Source organism: Gymnogyps californianus, chromosome 7, assembly GCF_018139145.2.
Source record: "Gymnogyps californianus isolate 813 chromosome 7, ASM1813914v2, whole genome shotgun sequence".
NCBI classification, from domain to species: domain Eukaryota; kingdom Metazoa; phylum Chordata; class Aves; order Accipitriformes; family Cathartidae; genus Gymnogyps; species Gymnogyps californianus.
Window position 1 is genome coordinate 31,245,136 of NC_059477.1, and position 20,661 is coordinate 31,265,796.

The 20,661-nt window shown below is 48.5% G+C and overlaps 1 protein-coding gene across 1 annotated transcript in view; it reads right to left on the reverse strand.

Moving 5' to 3' along the window:
* Positions 1 to 17,693: 17,693 nt before the first annotated feature.
* HSPBAP1 (HSPB1 associated protein 1) overlaps positions 17,694 to 20,661 on the reverse strand; it is a 37,799-nt gene continuing 34,831 nt past the window's right edge. The window contains exons 7-8 of the mRNA XM_050899956.1: positions 18,499 to 18,609; positions 17,694 to 18,290 (exon numbers count right to left, since the gene is read on the reverse strand). Coding sequence (XP_050755913.1) covers positions 17,733 to 18,290; positions 18,499 to 18,609 — 669 coding nt within the window. The 3' untranslated portion in view covers positions 17,694 to 17,732. The remainder of the gene's footprint in view (positions 18,291 to 18,498; positions 18,610 to 20,661) is intronic.

Here is a 20,661-nt window from a genome sequence, read left to right on the forward strand (position 1 = left end):
CGGGCATTTTCACTGCTCTGTCTTCTCATTTGTAGAAGTTGGGCCAAATTGTGTTTTACTGTAAAGTGCTTAAAATTAATTAAGTGGCAGAGCATAAGGAGCTGGTTTCAGTCCTTCTTCCCCCAGCAGCACTTTGCAAACTGCGATAACCTCCCTGGTGAAAACCAGTAGGAAATTGAGCCCATGCTCGCCAGCTTTTCTTTTGCACCTGAAAATTTAAATCCTGTCTTTCTGGGAACGTTGCCCTATTAGAAATTGTTTGCCTAATATTAACCGTGTCAGACAAGACCCCCCCGGCTTGAAATTTGAGCTCCGTTCCTGCACGGTACTGGAAGCACGTGTCTCGTTTTAATCATATTTGTCAAAAGGCTTGAGCACGTGCATGGGCTGGTGCTGGAGTATCCCGATGAACTGCCCCCGTTCTAGATGACTGAGACGTCGAAACACTGAAAGCTGAGCAGAAACTGCTTTTGAGGACTCATGTCTGAGCCCACCCAGGGGTTTGATCTTCATGTTTTTCTGCTTGGGTGAATGCTACGCTCTCAAAATAGCTGCTTTTCTGGGAGGTTTTTCATTACATTTCTTCTAGTGAAGGTTTTTTCAGGGGAGCTGCACCCCATTTCCTTGTGACTGGCTCCTCCCTGGCCAAAGCTCCCGGTGTGCCCCGGGGGACGGTGCCGGCTCTTGTGCCAGGACCCTGGTGAGGTGCTGCGCGCCCAGCCGGGCAGGGATGCTCCTGGGGTGGCTCCTGCGGGGGCGTGCGGAGTAACCCCCACAAGCAGGAGGGCAGCACCCACGCTGTCCCAGCGAGCCCGGGGGTCCCGTGCCGCGTGCCTCCGGACATGCCACCAACCAACGGGGCTGTTAATTAGGGGAATCGATTCGTTGCCCAGGCAAGGTGCCAGCAGCAGCGTTGCCGCTCAGGAGTGAAGTGTTTATTTAGGGAAAACCCATCACTGGGCGTTGGCATCCCCCTCCCCGCTGAGCTGTTCAAGTCAGATATCACCAAGCACCCGGTGAGGTGCGGGCGCTCGCCCCAGGAGGCACAGCAGTGGTGTGGGTGGTTGGGACATGGCCCTGGGGGTCCTTCCCTGCCGCCCCCTTGGTGAGCCCCCCACTGGCTCTGCGACAGGGCCGAGGCTGCTTTGGGGATGCCTCGCTTGTCCCCCATGAGAAGGGGATCAAGCCATTTTCACTGCTCAGATGAAGCCCCAAATAGAGTTAAAACCCTGCCAAGGCAAGCCCGAGGCTGTAGGCTGTCCTGGCCCGTGTGACAGTCGCAAAAGCAAGCTGCAGCTTTTCTCACTATGACCAGAGAAAAAAAAATTCTTGTGTTTCCTTTATCTATTTTGAACTGTGTTTAACTCAGGCTGCTCATCCCCTGCAATTCCCATCTCCTCACGCTTCCTCCCAGCATCAGTGATGTCTGCAGGCAGCTGGCCAAAGCTGGGAGTGACTCCGCAGAGATGCTGCACACATACGTATTTAAAAACCTTATTTACCGTGCAGGGAGACCCTGGCCAAAATCAGGGAGGGGGTCTGCAATCGCTTTGATACCTTATCAGGCATGCACACGTTCCCACCCAGCTTTTGAGCAGCAATTTATGGATAACATAACCTCTAGGTCAGCTCTTGTAAACAAAACTCCTACTTGTTCAATGCTGAGTAAATCATTTCTCCGTGAGAAGAGTCTGTGGAGGGTCATGCCAAGACTGGTAACATATTCTTTGGATGTACACTAAGGAATAACTTTTCTCCCTCCTGAATATCATGTTTTAACATGAGGCTGTTTGTTTTTTTTTTTTCTTTTTAATATTGTATGATTTTAAACCGCTGCATTCAAGCAGATGTACATTTGGCATCCAGATAGACGATGCAACATAAAGTAATGACCATCTAATTCCTATCCATCTGGATTTGCCATATAAATAATTAGAGCAAAACACCTTTAGAAAGGAGGCTGAGGGAGCTGACCCCATCAGCAACAATGTGCAATAAACAGCAAAAGAAGAGTTTGCACGACGTGTCCGTCTTAATCTCTCACTGCAATTCAAGAACGCTAAAAATAAAACCCCTTCGAGTTTTGGCTGTTTACATAGCTGTAACATAAATATTTAGATTTGCAAGAGAAATGCTTGCTCAGCCAAAACTGTTCCGAGATCTCTGGAGTCAGCAGCGTGGGGTTTAGAGAGGCCCAACATTTCCTTGGAAAAATGAAAATCGATAATAATTAAAGCAGGGAGCGATGTTTCCGCAGCAAAGCTTGGCACTTCTGTAGAACTAACTTAGCTCGTGTTCTTCAGGGGGTGCATAAAAAACTCCCCGCGAGGGCTGGTAAACACCATAGCAAGCTGCAGAACAAGTGCCGCATACTGGGACCTTATTTATGCAGCTGGTTTGGGCACGGGGCGGGCGATGGGGAGGGCGCAGCCGTCGCTCCGAGGCCTGGGGGTCCCAGGGGAGTCACAGGCACCTCCACGGAGCAAGCCCAGCCTCTGGGACAGCGAGGGGTTGGTCCCGTGCGTTTTCTGGCCATCGGGTGCTCCGTGGGGAACACGTCTGGCGTTGCCCTGGCCACGAACCACCGTATTTCCATATGTCGTGTTCTTCTCCTTGCATTTTGCTACCATAAAGTTGGCAGTGGATCCCAGATCATCTTTTGACCACTTCTTGCCAGGGGAAAGGAAGGCTTTTACTGCTCTCGAGTATTACACAGACAGGTACGGCATCCCCCACCCCAGGGGCGGGATGGAGAACGAAGCCGGCTCCTTCCTGGTGAATGACAGCAGCCTCCTTTCTAGATAAAAATCTTTAAGTGGATTTTCCATCTGGTAAACTGTCGCTTTAGGAAAACCATAAGGTATAGCAGTTATTAAAAAGAGGATTTTTACTAATGCACCTACTGTGTCTTCATTATGTCAGGGCACCTCTATGAAGAGATTTGCAGAAGAATCCATCCATTCATTTCCACGCATAATTCCTCAATAGCCCATTTGCTTCAAAGATTTTTATCGACTTTTACTACTACATGAATCCTCAGATATTTATTTTTTAGGCCCCAGGGGACCCATTGAAAAAGAAATTCATTTTCTGAAGTTTTATGACAAAGGTTTTGCTCTGGATAAAAGCTTCCTGTTATTTCCAAACTTCTGTTCTCCACAAGGACGACTTTGGCGGGTCTTCTCCTATGGCTGCCACCGGGCGTGAGGCACAAGTAAAATTTTAGGTCCCAGAAATAAATAAGAATATATTTCTGCTGGAAAAGGCTCCTTCCTTACCACCATCGCATTCAGCAGTGTGGACATCTCTCCGCAGATATCCAAATGCACACAAACGCCTGGGAGTGGGAACTCTGCTTGTTCCTATGTTGTTCCCATCGCCATCGTCTGCTTCCGCACCTGACCCATCTCCACGCAGGCCAGCCCCACTGCAGACGGCCATAAATGCCCTTATAGATTCCCTTCTTGCCCCCCGAGCCCTGCCTGCGCGATGGTGCTGGGGAAACAGCAGTGGGGCAACCGGCCGATGGAAACCCTTTGAAATCACTCCTGACAGGGCTGTGATGGAGGCCAGCTCTCTCCTGGTGAAAGGTTTTGCTGCGCATGAATATCCCATATCCCAAGCAATGCTTTCCATGCCGATTTGGGCTCTGCCAGAGGAGCTCGTCAGGTTTTCTGCTGCACAGTGTGCTTTGATGTGGTGGCTTTATTTCCTGGGGCTGCCGCAGGTGGTGCAGGTGATGGAGAGGGGCTGGTGGACTGGGCTGGTTCCCCGCACAGCCTCTTCCCGGCCCCCAGCACCAGCAGCCGGAGAGGGATGAGCAGGAGGAGGTGCCCCAGGGGCTCCCAGCCAGCCTGGAGGGTACCTGGGATGCTAATCCCTAGCCGACAGGATCCCACCTGACCAGAGAGGCCATGGAGATGGCAAAGCTTAACAAGAAACAGGCAAAACTAGTAATAATAAAAGCCTTTCTCCCCATTTCCATGAGCCTCGTGCAGTATTTAAGCCGCGCAAGGGCAAGGCAAACTCACAGCCCTCAGGGAACATTTTATATATCAACTGTGCTTTTTTGGGGGAAGGAGCCAAGTCTCTTCTCATTTTGCTTTCCTGAGGACTGGGAGTTTCCAAAAGCAAATCAGATGCCTTGAAAAATAGGCTGATGTGAGTGTGGAGATGTCACACACATCCACTAGCAAAACAGGCATTCAAGGCAGCCCAGCAATCCAGGTGCTCTTGGTTGGTGCAGCTCCAGGATGATGGTGACCCATGTAAGCTGGAGGAGCAGATGTACCTTGTTGCTTAATAAAAATATAAGCTGTCTGGGTGCAATTCTGCTCCTACTGAGGTCTGTCAAGATGAGATTTCACTGCCTTGGTCTTCAATGAGATATTGAGTGAAGCGAGGTGAGGGAGATGATGCCAACGGAGAGGGTGGGAGAGGAGGATTAGAGGAGAGCAAACGTGGCCACATCCATCCATGGCTGTCAGACCAGTTTCCCAAGAGGGAAAGCCAGACAGTTACACTGCGACTGTTGACACAGCTAAAGGAAATATTTAACTGGACTCATTTGCCATGAGGTGTCATTGGAATTAAGAGCCAACACGTCCATGAAAGGATGAGGTGCTACACGGACGATGAGCGTAGCCAGCACTGTGTTTAATGAGGGACATAAACCACCGCACTTCAGGGAGCGAGCCAGCCATGTCGGAGGGAGAGGAGAGGGAAGGATGCTATGGGCAGGCAGGCACTTTCTGGTTTTCCCCATGGGGAAACACACTGGCAAAAAACATGGCTGGGTTCGCTGTTTGTCTGCCCACGTGGTGCCACGGCAGTGCACCAAGGATCACTGCTAGTAACTGTCTCCATACGGCACTTCTACAGCAAACCAAGCTTCTTCCTCCGTCTCTTGCATCCCGCTGCTGTGGCTGGATCTGTCGGGACAATGTCCCTGTCCCTTTGCTTGCCCTGCCCCATGCATGCTGGCAGGGCTCCATGAGCAGCAGTGGGATGACAGTGAGTCCCTGGGCAACTGGGCAGCCTGCACCAGGTGGCCCACCCCACCATCACTGCGAGCACCTGAGGGACATCTCCAGACCTTCACAGCCCAATAGTTCTGCCTCAGAAACCGCAGCTGGCAGTAAAACAGGGCAATTAGCCCTAATCATCCTGAATTATCACGAATCCTCCTCCATCCCTGCTTTTCTGCCTCTCCTTCCCCCAGAACTTTGCTCTCTCATTAATCGAAACAGAAACTTTCCGTCACCACTGATTGCATTGTCTAATGTCAGCTGCCTGGAAGGATAAAAATAAAAGGTGGAAAGCGTGTGCCTTTGGTACAAATAAATAGGTGCCAGAGAAGGTAATCTAATTATGCAGTGATTGAATTAAGTGGAAGAAACTGCATTATGCCCACAAAATATCTGCCCTGACGATTGATTTGAGGCATGGTCCCTGTTTGGCCAAGTGATGGGTTTTGCCTGGGAGTGCTGGGGAGCAGCTCCAGCCTGGTGCCATTGGGATCATTGTGGATACCTGGGCTCATCCCCTCTTTTCTTGGAGAATTTGGCTGCTGGCAGAGGGAGGCCGGCATTAGTATGCTCTCATTGTCCGCTACAAATTTTCAGTGCAAGAAAAAATTACTTCAGAGCAGATGAGCCTTATGGCTGGGCTGTGTCCTTCCACCACCGTACCTCCGGTGGGATTAAATGGGACAAAGTGGAGCAGTTAAGGGACAAAAAGGAAAAGCTCACCATGGACGTGTGTTACTCAAAAGTAAAAGCCACGAGGAGTTTATACAGGAGGGAAAAAAATATGGATTTACAGCTGATAAAGGGTTTCAGGCAGGTCCCAGAGCTGAGCGCCCTGACGAACGTGCTGCAGCCCAAGCGCACCTCTAATTAGGATGAATTTCCCTGCTGCTGGAGTTAATGCATTATATATCGAAACCATTTGTGTTCATCTGTAGCAAATAATTACTTTAAAATGTTATCATTCATTTGGGTTATTTGACTTCTCTATTAATTCTATAAATAATTGTTTAAAATATTGTGTTGAGATCAGTAAAAAGCATCAATATTGTTCCGTTATTGGTTGATAAATGTGGCGGAGCGGCTCCCCACGGTTGGGACAGCTGGTGGCTGAACTGTCGGCATCACCAGAGACCCAGCCTGAGTCCTGCATCCCCAGCAGCTTCCCACCACTCCTCGGTGACACGGTGCATGCGGCGTATGGATGCTGAAAATCACCTTGTGCCTCAAACTTCGTGTCTCCCTCTTAATTGTTAGGAAACGCTCTGATTTTGATGTAAAGCTGCAGCCATGTCCTTTCCTGCTTCCCCTTGCTGTAAATTTTCTGTCCTGCGACACTTAAAAGAAAAAGCAATCTTCTTAATCACACCATTTGATAATACAAACAGAGGTACAAGGTAAAAGGCGGCAGGGCAATAAGCTCCTCCATTGTGTGCCCTTCAATCTGGCATGATAAATAGACATTTTGCTGGGAGATTTTTCATGCATTAGCATTAAAAGGGGAGGAAGGCTATTTTCTTTCCTTGCGAGGCGAAACAAAAGAGCCGTGCTTTTGGATTCGGCAACATTAGTCTTTATTTCAACGGAGGAAATTAAATAAATGAATCTAAAAGCGCGAAGGAGGGAAAAGTCTTCAGTACAGAATTTTAAAAAATTATTTCTGGGGCTCTACACGTCCTCCCGATGTTTCAGCCAAGTCCATAAAGCATTAGGGAAACACATGGACCCCATAAGCATCCCACCAGCCGTCCCTGGCCAGGTGCAGGGATAGCAGCTCCCTCGCACTGATGCTCCAACCCAGCAAGCTGCCAAAATTTTTTAAAAGTAACCCATCAATTAGCTGATTCTCTCAGAAGAATTTATTCTGGATAAATCCAAAGGGAGAACTTAAAAGCGCTCTATGTTTAATTTGATCAAGGCTTTAATAACATCTGGCTGGATTAGTATGCGGGTGCCGCTGCGCTCCCAGGAGCGGGGCTGGAAACGGCCTCCCGGCACACCGTGTTTGCTGCGCTTGAGTGATTTCCCCACCGAGTTTGTGCCATTTGGAAGTAAAAAGGATGCTGCGGGGTTTCGGTGGCACAGGGCTGCTCCCGCAGGCACCCTCTGGGAGCTGGGGGTCCCGCCAGCACTGGTTCCCCCCCAGCTGGCGCTGGGAGGCTGCAGGGTGTGAGGAAGGTGAAGGAGCCGACCCTGGCAGAGCTGCCACCATGAACTGGGGGAGAAGGTGCTCTGTGGGGTGGCCGGGGGGGCCAGTGGGGTCAGGAGGGTGAAGGGGCAGGGGATGGGAGCTCGGGCCCTCTCGCACCTCGTGCCGTCACATCGCCTTTCTGCAGTGGGGCTTCTCCTGGGAAGGCGTCACAGCAGCTGTCACCAGAGAGGGATTTCGCCTCCCCTTAAATCACGGGAAAATGATTTAAGGGACTGAAAGCTTCAAGCCAGGACTTCTAACCGAAAAGGCGCATCGATTTTCTGTAGCTGATGGAATAAAAGAATTACCATGGTGCAAAAAAAAAAAAAAGAAGAAAATTTTGTTCAAAAAGCCACCTTGGCACGTGCTGTGCATCGGTGGGGCTGGTGCTCCCGGGCACTGGAGACGATCCTCCTGCAGCCCTAACCTGCACCGCCATGCGGGCATGTTTTTGGGTGCTCTGTGGTGGGAGCAGGCAGATCCCAACACCCAGATGGATGCAGGGCAATGCTGGGGGAGCAGCCGCGCTCCCCCCATGCTGCTGGGAGAACCCCAGGCAGGCGGGGGGAGTTTGGGCATCGCACCCGTCTGCAGCCCAGCAAGGAGGCACGCGTTACCTCTGCTCGCCAGGAGGGACCGGATTTCCTTGCTGGCTTTTCTACGATGCCTCAGACATTTTAATCCTCCACCCCCCACACCCCCCACAGCCCCCACCAGGGTGATTATCTCCATCTTGCAGACGAGGGATGGAGGGGACCATGTGGGACCACCACCGGGGCTCCCTCCATCCCGGTCCCCCTCCCTCCAAGTCCCTCCTTTTGAGGGTGCAGAGTCTTGGTCCCGCTCTGGGGTTGGTGGACCAAATTGCATCCCTTGCAAAAGGGGTATGAACGCCAGTGGGATGAGGACGGGGAAGCAGCGAGCCGGGGTTTCTCTTGCCCCTGGGAGGTTTCCAGCTGCTGGCAGCAAGGTTCTGGGAGGCTCTGCTCTCCCTGCTATTGCTGGGTATGAATAATTGAGCTGCCCTCGCCCGTGCCCTAATCGCCCGGCCACGGAGTCAATCGCTCGCTTTCTCACTCGCTTTTCCTGATGAATATTTCATACCTCCCCAGGGCGGCGATGCAGCCTGGGCAGCCTGCGCGGCTGAGCCTTGCTGGGATTTAGGGGAGTGCCTGCCGCCAGTCTGCCAGCCTGGGGGGAGAGGGTGGGAAAGGGCAGCACATTGCACAAAAATGCCTTGAAATGTGTCACCAAGTTGTCCCTGGCGCTCGCAGCGAGTCCGATTTGGTGGCCGCATCTCTCAGAGAAGGGGCAAAAGGCGGGAGGGCTGCAGCCATGAGGAAAAGCAAATGGGGGTCGCTTTGGGGATCAGTGGGCATCCTGACCTTTCTCAATGCTGAATTCAGGCGATCCCCGGGGGGAGCAGCCGCCCACGCTGGTGGCAGCCTCTCACCCTGACACCCCCCTCTCTGGCACTTTGCTTTCCCACTAGTGCCTGGGAAAACCCCCCAAATACCACCCGCCCAGTGACCGTGAGGAGCTGGCAGCGTTTCCCCGCCCTCCGTGAAGGCACTTGTTAATTCTCTATTTCTTCCTTAATTACACGAAAGCAATGACCGTTCTATCATCGCTTTACAATGCCTGAGCTTAAATCCACTATTAAGGCAGTAGTGTTGTGGCTCAGACATTTTAATTAACATGAATGATCTCACCTTTGTCCACAGCATCTTTTTGCATGTTACTATATCAGGTAATTGTTAAACTACTCACTGGTTTAGAGAAGTCTGTACTTTCATTAAAATGTCCTGCAGATTACCCATATTTTTAAGCCTAGTATTTTCAGGTGATTTGAGTTAAATCAATCTGCAAGAAACCAGATAAATTATTTAAAGCATTGGTGGTCTCAAGCTAGGAAATGGGGTTTGGTCAATGTTTGTCCAAATTTTAGGAGCTTCAAGGTGCTCCTGGACCTGGCTGGGAAATCAACTCCCTATTGATGAAAGCTATCAAAAGAAGGAATTGAATAGTTTAAACTTATTTGAAAACTTTCCACACTTGTGGGGGGGGGGAAAAAAAGCATTCATTAATTTTTCATGTCCCCTTTCTTGTTTCCTCTCTCACCAGAAAAAAGACTAGGAGAGAAATCAGGGGCTCATCCCTCAGGAGAGAAAAGCCCTTCCAAGTTTTTAGAAATACTGCCCATGGTTTTTTGATGTGAAATTTCATTGAAAATGGAGGGGAGGAGGGGGAAATGGAAAAAAAAAACAAACAACCAACCCCAGCCCAGAAACCCAGCCCAGAAATCCTTTCAGGGCACACTCAGATGTGGGTGAAACTGCTGCTTCTGACCCATTTTGACCACTTGAAAACGTCAGTTCTCCTCTCAAATCAGGAAAATTAAAATCATTTTGTGCAAGATATTAGGACTGGCTAAAGCATCTTGCCTGCACCCACCCCTCAGCCCCAAAGGTGGGCAGCGATCCTGCTTTGCTGCTAAAACATGGCCCGGGGGGCTGCAAGAGGCTCAATCCTCCCCTTCCCAAGGGCAGCTCCAGCTCCAGCTCCTGCCTCCCAGGTTTGGAGAGTGATCAGGTGTGAGCAAGACGGAGACGCAGCCACACGATGAGACTTTTGCCTTGGCTCACCAAGGACCAAAGCACAGGGAAAACCCTGAACTTTGGTCTGAACACCTGAACCTTCATCTCCTCCTCTTCCTCACCCCAGGTTGCTGCCTAAGAAGCAGGAGGGGAGCTGAATTAGGACAGACCAGGGAGGAAATCCCACCACTGCTGCCCTTCCCCATCAGCACCGGGAGCATCACCTGTCCCCAGCCCACAGCAAGCACAGGCTGTGGCATGTAAAACGCTTGATGGTTGCTCACTGCTCTGTTATCACTGGAGGAGAAGCACCTGAAGGCCATAATGGCCCTGCCCAGCCTCACCTGGGACCCACAGTCGCCCATGGGACTGGATCCATGTTATCATGTCTCTCCAGCTCTATCTCCTTTTGCTCCCAGCTGCTGGACTCTAGTGGGACCCTGGACCTGGTTCAAGGCTTGCTATGTGTGAAGGTGTCGATGGACCCAGGTACTAGCCCCTGTAGGACTACACCCCATCAGTGAGGGTCACCCTTGGCTCCCAGCTTGTCCTGCTGCTCCCCAACAGTAAGTTGTTGTGCTTTGGACAGTGGTGAAGGTGAAGCTGTGTGCTTACCACTTCATTCTGCAGGGCAGGAATCTGGAAAAAAGAGCTGGAGGGCATCCTGGGTTATGGGACTGTCTTAATTTTTTCCATGTGTTTGACTGACCCGTTTGTGTGCCTTTTCCAGGACTGGGGTGGGTCTGCTGTGGTGTTACCCATCCCATTGCAGAGATGCATTTGAGTCATATGAACTGTGCAGGGTAAGGGCTGTTGTGTTGTCCAGCCTCTGAGAAGAGCCTTTGCCACTGCTGGGTTGTGGGCCATATCCATAACTCCCAAACCCACCCCCAGAGGAGGGGGAGCGGGGACCAGCTCTGCCCTGCCTGCAGCCCTGTGGATGTGCCACCTGGGCACAGGGCTCAGTGAGGCTCTTCTGCCAGCACGAGCAGCTTGGTGCAGCGGTGACGAGAGCTCTGGTTAACTGGGTTAATTATATTCATGTTGCTAGGAACACTGTGAATTATGTTAATAGCAGCATCTGGGGAAATTACATCTTCATTAATTGGTCCTGATTGCTTTTTGGCAGATGCGAGATGTTTTTGACTTCAACATGCAGGACAAAATTTATTGTAATCAGCACATGCAGTAAATGCACAAATGCCATGTCGTGGCTTAACCCCAGCCAGCAACTAAGCACCACGCAGCCGCTCGCTCACTCCCCCCACCCAGTGGGATGGGGGAGAGAATTGAGAAAAAAAAACCAACCCAACAAAAAACAAACTCATGGGTTGAGATAAAGACAGTTTAATAGGACAGAAAGGAAGAAAAATAATGGTAATGATAATAATAAAATGATGACAATAATAATACTAAAAGAATTAGAATATACAAAACAAGTGATGCACAATGCAATTGCTCACCACTCGCCCACCAACGCCCAGTCAGTTCCTGAGCAGCGATCCGCCCCTCCTGGCCGACTCCCCCCAGTTTATATACTGGACATGATGTCATATGGTATGGAATATCCCTTTGGCCAGTTTGGGTCAGCTGTCCTGGTTGTGTCACCTCCCAGCTTCTTGTGCCCCTCCAGCCTTCTTGCTGGCTGGGCATGAGAAGCTGAAAAATCCTTGGCTTAGTATAAACACTACTTAGCAATAACTAAAAACATCAGTGTGTTATCAACGTTATTCTCATACTAAATCCAAAACATAACACGATACCAGCTACTAGGAAGAAAATTAACTCTATCCCAGCTGAAACCAGGACATGCCATTACCTCGCCTTGCTAATTAACTCTCTGAAGAGGAAGAGATGGGAAAGACCTGCTTGGCCATCTCTTCCTTTCTCTCTTGCCCCAGCCAGGGCAGGCTTGTTTTCTACCACTCCATGCTCTAGTGCTTCTTCTAACAGAGTTTTAAACATTATTTTGAAGTGAAAAATGGTAATAACGAGGCTGGCAGACACAGAAAAGCAGCCATGGGGCTGGGGATGTTTCTGATGGCATGTGTTGTATCCTGGAGTTGGCTTTCTTGCTCTCTGGCCTTGACCTACCCATAAGGCTCCTCTTTATGCATGTAACTTGGTGGCAATCGGGTCTATTGACATGCTTAGAGTCAAGTATGTTGGTGATTCGGAGACCTTTGATCCCATCATGTCCCTAGCTGGAAGAAGAGGAGGCTCACCTAGGCTGGGTTGTCCCCAGGGGACAGCACTGCTGGGTGGAACATGGGGCTGTTGGGTTATCGGAAGACGACAGTCGTGGCTAAAGCGGCAATGATCTACGTGCAGTGTGTGGCATCAATCTTTGCAATTCTTAGCTTTCAGTCAAGGTAGCAGAGAACAAGGAATTAAACCACATTTCAATGAACTATTGCTATGTAGCAGAAAGCTCCGTTTTTAACCACGGCAGAGATCCTAATCTCTTTGGATAAAACCCCAAAGCTCTGAGCAAATGCAGAGCGTGGGGCGGAGGTAATGGATTACTTCCCCAGGGAAAAACAGGCTAAAACTCAGGCGAGGCATCAAGCTCCTCATAAGTTATGAGGCTGTTTGTCTGGGGATGGCAATAAGTTGTATTATGGCCCCGCTTGCTCTGCCTTCTTTTTACACCACACTGTTTTTCATTTTAATGGTTGTTTTTCAGTCAGCTTTGTTCGGGCTGCTGCTAATTGGGCGGGATTCATGCGCCCTGCTAGGGCAGGAGAAGGCTGGTGCTGGTTAAATGGGAAGAGTGAGTTTTACTGCCTGGTGCTTCGGATGGGCATTGCCTAGGCTGCAGGAAGCAGGAGGAGGGGGCATGGCAGGGGTGAGAGAGGAATTTAGGAACAAGTTTAACTGTCTGGCTGCCATGGAAGCTCAGAGGTGCCCACCTGTGGCAGTGATGGGGCAGAAAGTGGCTCCACATGAGTCAAATAGCCGCCAGGGAGATGAAAACCTTTTTTGTAAGTGACCTTTCTGATGTGAAAAGATGCAGGCCCACTTCTTTTGCTGGGAAATTGGGTTTAAAAGTTCTTTGGTGCTTGAAGTGTCAGCTTCAGTGAACTGGTTTTCATGGGTCATCACAAGGAATCAGAACTCGTTGCTGGGACAATCTCACCAGAGCTTTGGAAGGAGCAAAGTTTGCGCCCTCAAAACCTAGAGCTAGATTTTACTGAGAAACTGTAACACATGCTGAGCAGGGAGCTAGCCATGTCTTTTCCATCACACTGCCCCCGTAAATAGGTAAGTAATAACACAAGGACCAGGACAGCTGTAATACACGTGAGATTTGGCTGCAAAGCAGCGCTTCGGGCTTGTGGGACACTGTTACCCACTGCAGGGCTCCCCAGGTCCCTCAGCACAGGGGCCCTGGGAGGTCAGAGAGCTCCCGGGTTTCTGCTTGCGTTCCCAGGGCCTCTGGGAGACTTTCACAAAAATCCTCCCCCCATCCCCGACCCACAGCACCTGCCACCCCTCGTCCCCACTGCCCTACAGTCCTCCCCAGAGCCCTGGATGCTGTGGTTCTGCCAAGCTGAGTGTCCCAAGGTGACCAGAGCTTCTAGCTCCCAGTCACCCCATTAAGATGGACAAACCCCACCAATTAGATGGAGAAATAAATCTCTAGCAGATCATCCACTTGGGATGTCTCCAAAAACTACAGCTCCGAAATGTGTAGCTCTTTATGCAGAGGTGCCATCCTCCCACTGCCCCTTCAGCTGATGTGGCAACATCTGTCCTCTTCTCGCTATAGGATCAGACCTCTTTGCCCGGAGGACAGAAAAGCATGGTGCAGAAGATCTAGGCTCCTTTTCCTCACCCGTTCAGATGAACCGGGTGGTAAAACCAGGCCACCCATTTGCAAAAGTCTTTCCCCATCAGCCACTGATGTAGTAACACCAGAAATGTCAGGAAACTCCCCCAGAGAGGAAGCCTGCCCACGCCATACACCTAAACAGTTCACGTTTGTAGCCAAGAAACACAGCAGGGAGCTTACTAGTTGGCAAAAGGACTGATATGTAGCACTGCCTTTATTTTAAAGGTCAATTAGTACTGCAGAAGGATTCTCTCTGCCTCTTCAATATGCCATGTTTGTTAGTTAAAACTTCAATTTATAGTTAACGCTATATCATAACATATGTCACAGCTCTGCAATTGAGTTGCTCTGTAGCGTCAAGTGCCAGAGCAGAAGTCCTGAGAGATGCGAACATGGGGGGAAATAGTGCTGTGAAATAAAATGGTACCCAGTGAAATGTAGTGGGGAGGTTTTTGGTGAAAGACTAAAACTCTGGAAAATGTAACTATTTGGGTTTTTTCCCTTCCTGCTCTCTTGAGAGGTGGGACTTTTTGATTTGGGTGTGGTTTTTTTCTTTGCAGACAAGCAAAGTGCAAATCCCTTTAGGTGAGGGCTATGCTCAGGGACAGCGAGGAACAGTGTCAGACAGTCCAGGAGAGATGAACCAGGCTGGCCCATGAACCACTCTGTAAACCTGGTTTTGGGGCAGGGAAGACCCAGGGTGTCCATCAGGCAAGGGGGACAGCCTGGATGTGCATGGGGAGATGAACACACTGGCCCAGCCCACTGCCTGGTCTGGCCCCTGGGCTTTAACTTCATCACCGAGCTGTGCAGTGGCAATCTCCGATTGTCACTCAGCTGAAGAAGCGATGATGAGCACGTCACCACTGTGACCACCCTGGTGATGGCTCCAGGCCACAGTCTCAACTGTTGCCATGCCCACTGCTGACAGTGAGTGGGAAATACTCTTTCTTGGGGAGGAAAGAAAGTTTTCTACTAGTGGTTGCAGAGGGCTAGGCACTGGGTTCCTGCTCTTCGTTGAGCCAGGCTGTCACCAGAGAGGTCAGAAATCATTTATTTTTAACGCTATGAATATGTAGAAACTTGTCTGAGCTTCTCCACGCAGCGGCCATGAATTCAGAAACGGCGTCAGAAATCACGGCATTCAGTATCCTGTGAATCAGGTCAGAGCTATAAATTTCTCTTATTGGTGTGTGAGCCATTTGCCATACGTGACTTCCTGAATTTGTGGTCATTTCTCTCTCTACCCCTGTGTGCTGAGTGCATGACGGAGATTTTATATTGTGCCTCTGAGACACAAAGTCCTTCTGGTGCCTTTGCCTAGCATCCTAAGCAGGCTCACTCACCCTCCTCTCCGTCCCCTTTGCTAATGGCTTCTGGCCACAGCCTGGCCCTTAAATCACGGGCTGCACCTGGACAGGCATAAACTGCGACTCTCCCCAGACGGGGTATTTGTTCAGAGCCGTGAGCGATGTGCCTCTGAAGACTCGCGGTTCAGCCTTGTGAGAATGACTGCTCCCACGCCAAGTCAGGGACACCAGAGCCTCTGCCCATGGGGGCAAGTCCTGCGAAGACCTCTGAAACATTCAGCGAGCCTTTTCAAGGACAGCCATTCTGAATACAAAGGGAGGAAGTGTTCAGCGAAGATATTGGGGGGGGGCGGTTAAGATGATCTCTGCGTTGGGAGGAAAGCTTAAGCTAAGGAAGTTCACATTCTGGGGACTGGAAGGCGGTGTTGCTGTCCACTCCTCCCACTTCACCGCCTGTGCTTTTTCTCCCTCACCTGTATCTGTTCTAGATACAAAAGCTTTTTTATCGCAAGACTATTTTTGCTCAGTGAATTAAAATGAAGCATTTGCAACCCTGCCTCTCCAGTGCAACTGCTCCCAGCAGCAGTGCTCTCTGGCTGGTCCCAGCCCTGAGGTCAGCCTGGGAAAGAAGAGAAGTGCAGCAGCAGGACGCAAGCAGGCTGTCACTAAAGCCCAGCTCTGCTGAGATGCACCCATGTGTCAAAACGGGGCTGCCTTATTCCACAGATCTGCTGCCTCGGAGCCTGGTGAATCACTAAAGGCAGCAGATGTGACTGTTTCCTAACTAACTTTTAATCCTTTTGGCACAGCAGTGCCAACACACAAACACAAACTGTATCAATGGGACTGTTTATTAAATTCTGGTCTTGCCGCAGTGGTGCAACTCCATTGAGACGCTTCGGTGTATCAACATAAAACAAGAAAAGTGGATTTTCTCACGTGCTGCTGAGAATGGCATCTTGCCTGCAGGTTGCTGCTGAAGACGATACATAGGTGTCATCGGGGTCTGAGCCCAATTACGAGGGCAGAGCAGGACATTTGAAACTGCTCATTTCTGAGCCAAAGACAGCTGATACGGCTCCTACTACTAACTCACAGTCACTTTTCAAAGCCAAGGTCTCCAGGAAACTACATGTACAACTTTGTTTCCTCTTCCCAGCCAGCCAAAGGAATGAGAGATAAATCCTGCCCCATCCAGTAGCTGAAGTAACCGCACCCAAAAGGGCCCATCAGGATAAGGTTTCTGTGCTTGTTAAATGTGAATCTTTGAGCCTTTTCAATTTAATCCTCTTCCAAGTATATTAGGTTTTTGGGGGGATTTTTTTAAATGGCAAGGTTTCCTGGATTTCTGACCTGTTGGTGCATATCTAGAGCACTTACCGTCATCCATCAGGGCCCTGCCAACATGCAATCTGTATAAAAGCAGAGAGAAAGCACCTTTGCGATTGTGATTTTTCAACTATAAATTGCTGGAAGGTGATCTTAGTGAAAACAGCACTAGCTTCATGTATTTAGCAGGGAACAGGCATCAGGCAAAGGAAGTATCAGCTGGAGGGCTGGTGGTGCAGGGTTATGAATGTGGAAACAGGTTAATGATAGAAACTGGTTTGTAGGTGCTAACAGACATGAGCAAAGATTAAGTTTTGAAAGCAACGGTTTCACAGGAGTTGTCCCAGAAGAACCCCTCTGAAGCCATGGCTAGAGCAAATGCCATTCTCTCTTGCCACCGCAAACAGAAAGCAGAGGAGGCGAGAACACCTCAGGTATCAGCAGCTTGCTTTCCAGTTGGTTTTTTTTTTTTTTCAAGCCTCCATGCATAGCTTCAGTGTTAACCCACCTTCTTGCCTATATTTCTATATTTCAAGTTCCATAACCTTTTAATCAAAGGACTACCCAGCCTTCAAAAACAAATCCAAGGACTACTATACTTTGAGGAAAGGATGGTCTTGTACAACAGTCACAACCAAAAGAAAAAAAAAATTTAAATTTTGATTGTTACGGTAAAGAGTAGGACAGAGGTAGAAAGTTGTAACTGCTTTGTTTTGTTCCTTAGAGACAGGGAACTGTGCGCATCTGGCTTTAAATAAATCATAACAGTAACTTCCTGATGGCCTTTTGTCTCCCAGCTTCAAGTGTTTCTGAACCAGCTGAAGGCCACTTTCTTGCTAAGGGCTTTTGTCTCACTCTACCCTAGAGCTTTGTGACAAAACTGAAGTTATTTTGTGGAAGGGAGGAAGCAGATGCATTAGTGAGTGCACTGCCTCTTGCCTGAGGTTAGGTTTATTTGAACTTACTATTTCTAATGTGATCAACCGATCACTTATTGACCGTTTTACTTCAAATGTGGTCAAGGGCTGCAGTCTACAGTCAGTCAGTCTGTCTTCTCCCACTCTTAGTCCCCCTCTGCTGTGTAACCATATCCCAGCGCTCCCTCCTATCATCTACTGTCAAGCCATACTTGTTTCACAGCTCAGCTGTAGAACACTTTAAAGATCCCATCCACACAGCATGGTGGGAGTATAACAGTGTACGCTCTGTTTTGTTCGTAACACTGAGGAGCTCTCTGACTAAACACACCTTTCTCTTCCCAGCCATCATTAACCAGTTATTCTTCTCTCAGCTCAACTTCAATCTGCCACTTAACCATTAACTATGTCTATCTGTACCTAAAAATTATTTGAAATGAAACATTCAATTATTACAGAGCTTAAACACCCAGAACAAGGCTGCCATTTGATTTCTTTATTTCAGAAATGATAAAGCACTCTGGCATTAAACTCTTGTTCTCTCCAACAGCAGCCGAGCCACTAAATTGATGACATGCGGATTAACCAAACAGTCTAGCAAATCATTGGTAGAAAGGGCTGTTTGTGAGGCATTTGGACTGCTGTCTGAATCCATTTGATGTACAGGCGTTTCACAGTCATTACTCATTACCAATTGCTTCCTGGTGCAGTGTAATTTTCCAAAATGTCCTCCTTCATTTTCATGGAGAAGATCTCTAGCGTCACTTTCGACTGCAACTGCACCCATCGAGCTTGTTTCTTGAGCCTGTGGTAAAACTTGAATAAGATGAGGCCCAAAAGGTATTTTCTGCAGCTTTTCTGCTGTAAATGTTGAAAAGCCAAATTCATGGGTTAGTAATCTGCAGCCCTCTGGTTCACAGCCAACTTCCCTTTTCTTCCTCTTGCATGAGGCACTTGTCCTTTGCTCTGCACCAGTGCTGCTGGAACGTGCCTGCTCTGACACACTTGCCTTTTGACACTTGAAATATGCAGACACTGCTTTATTCAGGTACTGAAGATTGATTTCATGGGATGTTGCCTCAACCTAAGAAAACACCCAGGATACACTCAGTTAAAAGGAGATACGTTCAATTCAGCGTTGCATGATTATCTTCCATGAATTGCTTTTGCTACATGAAGGGAAGGAATTTAAAATTCGTTTTCTCAGGCAGCAGAAAGACTTGGGGGGAGCTAAGCAAAATGTCAGTAATTCTCTGTTATCACTGCTATAACGGGAGCAAGAGAGGGCTTACCTCTGTGGGATTCAGCCAGAGATCTCCATCACTGGGATTTTCTGCTGATTTTATGGCACATACCAGCATTCGCGTTATTGCTTCTTCTACACGGGCTTCATGATCTGCATCCTGCCTCAAGGGAACGGAAAGTGTTTGGAGATAGGTTAGCACTTGGGTGTCGGCAGAAAGGTGGAAGATCTTGGGAAGAACTAAATGGATGGCCTTAGTTTGAAAACCATACTCATGTATGCGAAGTCAGTGAAGGGCTTCAGACTTCTGACGTTCCTACTCATGCGTACAGCCCCCACATGGGTAACGGCACAGGCTTTGGTGCGACTACTCATCTGAATAAGGATTTGCAAAAAATAGACTCTAGTGTGTGTATATAATCTTTTCCCTTATTAGTGTTCTGTTAATTGAATCTGGTGCTTGAAATTACAATGCAATGTCAGCATTTAATTAAAGTATGCATTTATATAGCTCTTTAGGACTAGAAGGACCATGGAAGTACATAGCAAATTTTATATATCTACATATTTTGTCTAATTTAAGTACTTAAAACACACAGGATGTTACAGCAAGGCAGCAACTATCTGGGGGCTACAGAGGCACCAAAGTGAGTCTTAAGGAAATTCAGGAAATATTTTATCATGTAACAGCAGCTAACATACTGCTGCAGTTTTAAACATAAGCAGAAGGAAAAACATGTTTCCTCTGAAAGCTCTCCTGCAAAACTAAAAACTAAGTTAGTAACTGGCTCTTTGTTTCAGGCCTTCACTTCCTGCATCATCCCCTCGGGCAGCTGGATACTAGTTAGTTTAGGATAGCAGAACAAAACTTCATAGGATCTTTTTTTAGCTTGCTTTCCCACTGAATTTCTTGCATATGGAAGAGGACAATAAGATTCTCCAAACAAGATGGGTGGTTTAGTTATTTCAATGACAAGTGCCTAGGAGTGGATACGTAAATTTGCTTTCATTGAGATGCTTAGACATACAAGTTTTGGAGGAAAGATGTAACCTAGTCAACCCATAGCCCTGAACTGCCTAATTGTGGCTTTGGGGAACATGTCAAGCAAACCATGCATCTTGCTAGTATGAGTGTGGAAGGCAGTAATTCATCACAGAACCCGAGCAGAATTTGGGATAGAAGCAGGGGAAAGTGCTCTTAGCATTTTGTGGCTTTGGATGCTTGGCTTATTGACGGCCTCGTATAACAAGCCCCCAAACCACAGAGTTTGGTATCTACAGGTGGAAATTATTTAAGGTGTTGCACTCTTGGTATTCATCCTGGTCTGCTGAATAACAGGGTTGTACTGATTGCATGAGAGTATGTTAGGAAGCAAGGAATACTTTGAGTAGCTCACATCCAGCTGAAAACAAATTAAACTTCTAAAGTCTTGCCAATATAATTAATGGTTTCACTAGGACTATAAATGTTGGCATGATTCACATCTGTCAATATGAAAGCAGCTGGTAACAGCTGCAAGCAAGAACTGCTTGATTTGGTAATGGAAATGTTCTCAGTATTGTCTTTTAGCACCCACGTCAGAATTTATTTTTATAGATGGATTGCCCAACACCTAACAGTGCCGCCATCATCAGCTGTAGCGATGATTTCTGTAAGGAACTTTCACCTGGCTTGCAACAGCTACACTTGTTTATGGCAGCTTTTGATATTTGGGGAGGGGGAGTGTGTGTGTCATTCGTTAGCAAGATCCAGCAAACACTCCTCTGTTTTTGATGCCACAAAACTACGCGCTCTTGCTGTCACCAAACAGGGTCTTGGTGACTTCTGCAAGACCTTTATGACCAGAAAGGCCACGGAGTTTAGCTCCACTATTTTTTTTTTTTCTTGCAGCACATAGGAACAGCTAGAAATGCTACAGCTAACGCACCACCCAGCCACCTGGGAGTTACCAGCCTAGCACAACTGATCCAACCCTGACCTGCTCCTCCAGAGGGGGACAGTTTGTGAGGCACAGCTTAGGGTACAAGTGTGTGTGTTGACATCAGCGTCTTTCTAAGCACAGGGCGCACAGCCAGTTCCTCTGAATTACCTCAAAGGCTGCTCAAATTTAAGGCAGGCTTAAATGGTTGCTCTACAATATTGTTGGTGCTTTCTCTGGCACTGGACACAGCCTGACTGTACTTAGGGATATATAAGAGCTCGGTATGGGTT